Raw genomic sequence first — 6907 nt, 5'->3', positions numbered from 1 at the left:
ACCAGGAATCAAACTCAAAGCCTTGCACTTACCAGGTAAGTACTGTGTTACTGAGCTACATCCCCAGCCCTAAATATACTTTTTGAAGCAATATATAAGTATACAAAAGTTAAATTCCATACACATCATTAGTAATTTTAAAATCTAATGGTAAAAACATCTTCTCAAAAGCAACAAAAAACACATTGTACTCATAAATTTAATCATATGTGTGTGTATGTGTGTGTGTGTGTGTGTGTGTGTGTGTGTGTGTATGACAGAAAATAATGAAAAAAACCCTTTGCTAAATAGGAAGACACCCGTATTTGTGTAAAGACAGTTTTTTAAATTGTCTCGTATGCCCCCATTTGATATATTTTACAGCAGAACTTGGGGTAATCTAAAAGAATTCTAAAGTTCACTTGGAAGAATGGTGTGAGCGAGGGACCTGGAATTTAGCTCAGTGTGTCGCCGCCTGCCTTGCAAGCACAACGTTCTGAGTTTGATCCCTGGTACCAAAAAACAAAAAAGAATTGTGTGAGCAAGGTGTAGTGGCACATGCCTATAATCCCTCCCATCTTTCCGGAGGCTGAAGCAGGAGAATCACCACAAGTTTGAGACCAGCCTGAGCCACATAGTGAGTTCAAGCTCAGCCTGAACTACATAAGGAGACCTTTTCTCAAAAAGGAGAAAGAAGGACGAAAGAACAAGACATTCCTTAGAGTATAAATTGATAATATACAGCCTTTCTGGAAATCAGTTTGACAGGTAAAATGTCTTATGAGATCAATACATTGCCTGCTGTGCTGAGAAAATAATTCAGATGTCTTAGAAGTGTATATGTCTTTAGATACAAAATGCCTTTTAAGAGAATCTACCCTAAGGATATATGGAGATACACAGAGATCTTGAAACAGGTCTGTTCATTACATCATTATTGTACCCCCCCAAAAATGTTGAAACCTAGTGAGATCCTATCTCAAAATAGCAAGACTCTGTCTCAAAAAACTAAAAAAAAAAAAAGAAAAAGTTTAAATCAGGCATACTAGCACACATCTGTTATCCCAGCCATCTGAGAGGCTGAGGCAGAAGGATCAGAAATTTAAAGCCTTGCTTGGGCAATTTAAATATTGTTTCAGGCCACAGATGTAGCTCAGCAGTGTCATGCCTGCCTGGCAAGTGCAAGGTCCTGAGTTCAAGCTCTGGTACCACAAATAAATAAATAACAATAAAGATTGTCTTAAGAAACAAAAGAGGACTAGGGATATAGCTCACCATGAAAGTCCTAGGCTCAATCACCAGCACCAAGAAAGAAAGGAAAGGAGGAAAGGAAGAAAAGTTCAACAGTTATGTAAAAGTAGAATTATGGTCTTGAGTTTGCTTTTAAGGTGCTAAGACTTGAAACCATCACTTCATGTATGCTAAACAGCATTCTATCACTTGAACTACACCCTTAGCCCAAAATTTCTGTATTTCTGTACAAGGAGTAACAACACTATTTTAAGAGTTGCATATGATTATGTATGATATTGCGGGTGTATAGTTTCAGCAATTGGGAGGCTGAGGCGAAAGAATCACTTGACCCCAGAAGTTTGAGATTAGCCTGGGCAACATAACAAGATAATGTATCTAAAACAAAAGAAGCTGGGCATGGCACTCAGGAGACTGAGGCAGGAGGATCACAAATTCCAGACCAGCCTGGGCTACATAGTGAGTTCAAGGCCAACATAAGACCCTATCTCAAAACCCATAAAGGTTGTATGAATGTATCACTGACATAATTCATAGATATTTAATGCTGTCTGAAAAAAAACCTGTTGGCCGGGGATTTAGCTCAGAGGCACTGTGCCTGCCTCACAAGCGCCAGGTCCCGAGTTCAATCTCCAGTCAAAAAAAATTTTTTTTTAATCTGTCAAAAAAAAGTTTTGCCAGCCATACATATGTGACTCTGGATAGATAAATTATCAGAACTTAGATAGTAGTTCGCTCTTGCCAGGCAGGTGCAGCACCGCTGAGCTTCATTCCCAGCCCTGCATTTCTGTATTTTCAAATTGAATCTTTTTCCTTTTCTATGGATTGCTTTGTTTTGGTGTTTTGTTTTGTTTTGGGGTTTTTTGAGCCAGGGCTGGCCTTGGACTGACTAGCCCTGTTTGGCCTTGAACTCATAGCAATCCTCTTGCCTCAGCCTCCTGATTCTGGGATTACAGGTGTGCACCACCACACCTGGCTCAGTATCTATGGATTGCTTTCATAATAAGGAAAAATTGCCGGGTGTGGTGGCATATCCCTGTAATGCCAGCACTAGGGAGGCAGTGGCAAGAAGGTTGTAGGAGTTCAAGGACAGCCTGAATTACAGAGGAAGATCCTGTCTCAAAAGGCCAAAAAAATGTTTAGCTCAGTGGTGCTGCCACCTGCCTTGGAAGTGCAAAGTCCTGACTTCGATCCTCAGTACCAAAAACAAAGGAAAAATAGAGAACCTTAAGTTTAAAAGCTACCATAGGGCCAGGGATTTAGCTCAGTGGTTCTGCTGCCTGCCTTGCAAGCACAAGGACCTGAGTTTGATCCCTGGTATGGGGGGGGGGCTACCACAAAAAGAGAAACAAACGGGCCAGGGATTTAACTCAGTGGCACCACACCTGCCTCACAAGCTCAAAATTCTGAGTTTGATCCTTGGGGGAGGGGGGGTGATAGGATATGAAAGCATAATACAATTACTGAAAACTGTAGTTATGGAAACTGAATAAACTAAGCCAAATGGAAGACAATGTTAGAAACAGAAAATGAACATCGTTTTTTTGGCAGTACTGGGGACTGAACATGGCCTGTGCATTGAGCTACTCCCCCAGCCCCATTTTTTTTGTATCAAAGATTGAACTCAGGTCCTTGCATTTGTGAGTCAGGCGGCAGAACCACTCAGATAAATCCCCAGCCCAAGTAATATTTTAAAGAAGCCAAATGCAATGGCACATGCCTGTAATCCAAGCTTCTACGTAGAATGAAGTAGGAGGATCCAAGTTCAAGGCCAGCCTGGGCAACTTACTGAGATTCCATCTCAAAAAAAAAAAAAAAAAAAAATCAGACTGTAGCTCAATGATAGTCTCCTGCGTAGCATAATTGAAGCCCTGGAGTTCAGTCACTATCACCACGGAAATATATATAAATAAATAAATATTTAAATCAGGGACACTATTGACCTAGCACTTTAGAAACAAGGTGAGAAGATCCCTTGAGCCTACGAGTTCAAAACCATCCTGGACAACACAGTGAGTCTCCATCTCAAACAAAACAAAACAGAGCCAGGGATTTAGCTCAGTGGTTCCACCACCTGCCTTGCAAGCTCAAGAACCCAAGTTTGATTCCCAAGTACCAAAAAACAGAACAAAACAAAAACCACAAAACCAAAACAAAGCTGGGCATGATAGTACACACCTGTAATCCCAGCACTCTGGGAGGCTGAGACAGGAGGATTGCAAGTTTGAACCCAGCCTGGGCAAGTTAGCAAGTCCCTGTCTCAAAGTAAAAAATAAAAAAAGTTCAGAGATGTAGTTAAGTGTGAAGGCTTTGGATTCATTCCCCAGTATCAAAAAGCAAACAAACAGGGCCAGGGATTTAGGTCAGTGGTACCTCACCTGCCCTACAAGCACAAGGTCCTGAGTTCAATCCCCAGTACCAGAAAAACGAACAAACAACCCTATAGCTGATTTTTAAGCACATGCAAAACTGATGAAAAAAGCAAAGTAGAGACTAGTGGCAGTACCAAGAGATGGGTTTATAAGTAGGGGACTAAGTTTTAACTTCCATAAGCACCATCAATTACTTCCTAAAGCTTCACCAGAAAACTTCAACTTGAAGACAAGTCCTCTATATAGAAATTCTGGCACTTAATAAAAGAGATGATTTCACATAGCACTACTAGGTTGATTCTTCTGTATTATGCATAGTCAAGATATTTTCAATAAACACACTATCTAAGGCTTTGATTTGACCTCTTTTTTTATTCCTGGGTTCCAGGACCATGTGTGCTCAGTACTGCATCTCCTTTGCTGATGTTGAAAAAGCACATACCAACATTCGAGATTATATACACCTCACACCAGTGCTAACAAGCTCCATTTTGAATCAAGTAGCAGGGCGCAATCTTTTCTTCAAATGTGAACTCTTCCAGAAAACTGGATCTTTTAAGGTAAAAATCCTTTTTGTTATTGTATTCAAGTATGTTTGTTTTCAAATCCCTTAACATGTAAATTTATTTGATTCTCCCAACCACCCATGAGATATGGAGAATTAAATTAATACCCTTTTTTACAATTAAAAGGTTGCAGAATTTTTCCATTCAAGTCCTAGTTCACATCAGTGTTATTAAGCTACTTTTATACAATCTGAAAATTCTTTAGACTCATATATAATTTATCCAGATTTGTGTGTGTGTGGTACTGGGGATTTAACTCAGGACCTTGCATTTGTGAGGCAGGCACAGTGCCACTGAGCTAAATCCCCAGTCCTGTCCAGATAATTTCTATGTTAAATATACTATTTATTGCCCAAACTAGGATATTTAATGATCAAAAAGAGAACTCCTAATGATTACAGCTAGATAATAAGCCAGGCCTAATGGCACACATCTGGAGTCTCAGCTACTTTGGAGTGTCAGTACAAGGATTGCTTGAGCCAGGAGTTCAAGGCCAACCTAAGCAAGTTGAGATCCTGTTTCTAAAAAGGGAGGAAGGGGGTTGGGGATTTAGCTCAGTGGTTCTGCTGCCTTCCTTACAAATGCAAGGACCTGGATTCGATCCCCAGTACCAAAAAATAAATAAATAAAAAGGAAGGACTGTTAGGAGTAAAACTTGGTGGTACAGCACTTGCCAATAATGCACTGACGCCCTGGATTCAAACCCCAGCATCATAAAACAAAAAGCAAACAAAAATATCCTTCATAGGAGACATTAACCAAGACTTAATGGCAAATGGAGAGTGTGACCACCCTGTTTATAACCCAAGTTTAAGCATATACTTCGTTATATACAGCTTGCTACACATTGATAAATTTTGAATATAGAAGAGGTAAATATAGCTAAGCTTTCCAATAATAACACTTTTTATACAAAGCCAGGGCATGGTGGCACACTCCTGTAATCCCAGCACTCGCGAGGCTGAGGCAGGAGGATCGCTGTGAGTTTGAGACCAGCCTGGGCTACATAGTGAGTTCCAGTTCAGTTTCTACTACATAGTGAGACCCTGTCTCAAAAAACAAACAAACAAAAAAACTTTTTGTACAAAATGTCAGTGCTTTTTTTACATAGACCTTTTTTTTTTTGGTACCAGGAATCAAACTAGGGACCTTGTGTTTGTGAGGCAGGCGGCAGAACCACTGAGCTAAATCCCCAGCCCAAAGATAGATTTTTAAGCCAGGCATGGTGGCGCACTTTGGGAGGCTGAGACTGGAGAATCACAAGTTTGAGCCTAGCTTGGGCAACTGCGTAACTCAGAGAGACCCAGTCTTAAAAAAAATAAAATAAAAGGGCTAGGGATGTAGCTCAGTATAAAGGCCCTAGGTACAATCCCCAGAACTGTGTACACGTATATGTACACACACACACACACAGATACACACACACAGACTTCTGTATGTTAATTTGTTAATACAGTCTTCTGACCAATTAATTAAGCTTTAAGGGAGTCCTGAAAAATGCATTCCCCACCAAAAAATTTTTTTAAATTTTAAATAAAACTGTTATTACCCACTGTTTCTATTATGATTTGCTTTTCATTCACTCATCATACATTAAGCCCTTACTTTCAGTAACTACTAGGTATACACACAGTACGCCTTATCTTTTCATACTTTCTAAGTGGAAAGGTAAGCTGGTCAACAAAAAGGCTGCTGTAAAGTATCTTTTCTTTTTTAGACAGGGTTTTGCTAATGTAGTTCAGGCTGGTGTCAAACTCACCATGTAGCCCAGGCTGGCCTTGAACTCATGGTGATCCTCCTGCCTGAGCCTCCTGAGTGCTGGGATTACAGGTGTGTACCACCACGCCAGGGTGAAAAGTGTCTTAAGACATACACACCAGTGCCATGGAATAACAGAAAATAAAAGTTATTTTTAAATTTTGTAAAATATTTTTTGTTGTTGTTGATTGGGTCTGTGTAACCCAGGCTGGTCTTGAACTCTTGACAGTCCTACTGCCTCAGCCTCCCAAGGCATGGGATGTGTGCCACAACACTGGTTTTGAAATGGTTACTTTTGCCCAAGAGACACTGAACAGGTGATATTTGTCTCAAGTTTTACTGGTTGCATATGGGGAGTTGGATGAAGAACTACACATAGAGAAAAATCACCCTATTTAGGATAGGGCTGCAAGCTAACCTAGGAGGGAAACTAGAAGCAACATAGGCTCATAGCTATGAGAGAGGTAGTAGTTTTAGAAAGGCTGCAACTAGGTGAGGTGGTGTACACCTGTAATCCCAGCATTCAGGAGGCTGAGGCAGGCACTGTCACAGGTTTGAGGCCAGCCTGCTCTACAGTTCAAGGCTATGTAACCAAACCTTACCTCAAAAAAACTAACAAAGACTTCAATTTAAGAGGAACTTGTATTTTTGTCTGACAGAACAAAATGGTCCATAAGAGATGACTATGACTAGGTGTTCTTAAGAGATCATTTTCAAATCTAGTGGAAATATTAAATGAGTGATCTATGAGGCATTATCAGTTGAGATTTGCTAACATGAAGCCTCTTGTGCCAGGCATGGTGGTATGCCTGTAATCTCAGCTACTTGAGAAGCTAAGAGAAGAAGATTCTAAGTTTGATGACAACCTGGGCAACCTAGAGAGGCCGTTTCAAAATTAAAATCTGATAAGTGTATAGAGCTCAGTAGTCTCTGGTTTCAGACCCCAGCATGCCAAAAAAAAAAAAAAAAAAAAAAAAAAAA

At 40.2% G+C, this 6907-nt stretch overlaps 1 protein-coding gene across 7 annotated transcripts in view; it reads left to right on the top strand.

Annotated features, from left to right (window-relative positions):
- The window catches only part of Srr (serine racemase), a 20931-nt gene that overhangs the window by 8727 nt on the left and 5297 nt on the right, over positions 1-6907 (top strand). For 3 of the 7 annotated variants that reach the window (XM_010642136.3, XM_010642135.3, XM_010642134.3), the window contains exon 2: positions 3991-4162. The exons of 1 other annotated variant lie outside the window; for it this stretch is intronic. In XM_010642136.3, coding sequence (XP_010640438.1) covers positions 3995-4162 — 168 coding nt within the window. In that variant the 5' untranslated portion in view covers positions 3991-3994. Of the gene's footprint in view, positions 1-5; positions 36-616; positions 748-3990; positions 4163-6907 lie in introns of those variants that run through there. 3 more of the 7 variants (XM_010642137.3, XM_010642133.3, XM_010642138.3) reach the window with 2 other exon arrangements.

Source organism: Fukomys damarensis, unplaced genomic scaffold, assembly GCF_012274545.1.
Source record: "Fukomys damarensis isolate Sample0158 unplaced genomic scaffold, DMR_v1.0_HiC HiC_scaffold_13, whole genome shotgun sequence".
Classification (NCBI taxonomy): Eukaryota; Metazoa; Chordata; class Mammalia; order Rodentia; family Bathyergidae; genus Fukomys; species Fukomys damarensis.
The sequence above is the reverse complement of the archived record's forward strand: the minus strand, read 5'-3'. Positions and strand labels throughout refer to the sequence as shown.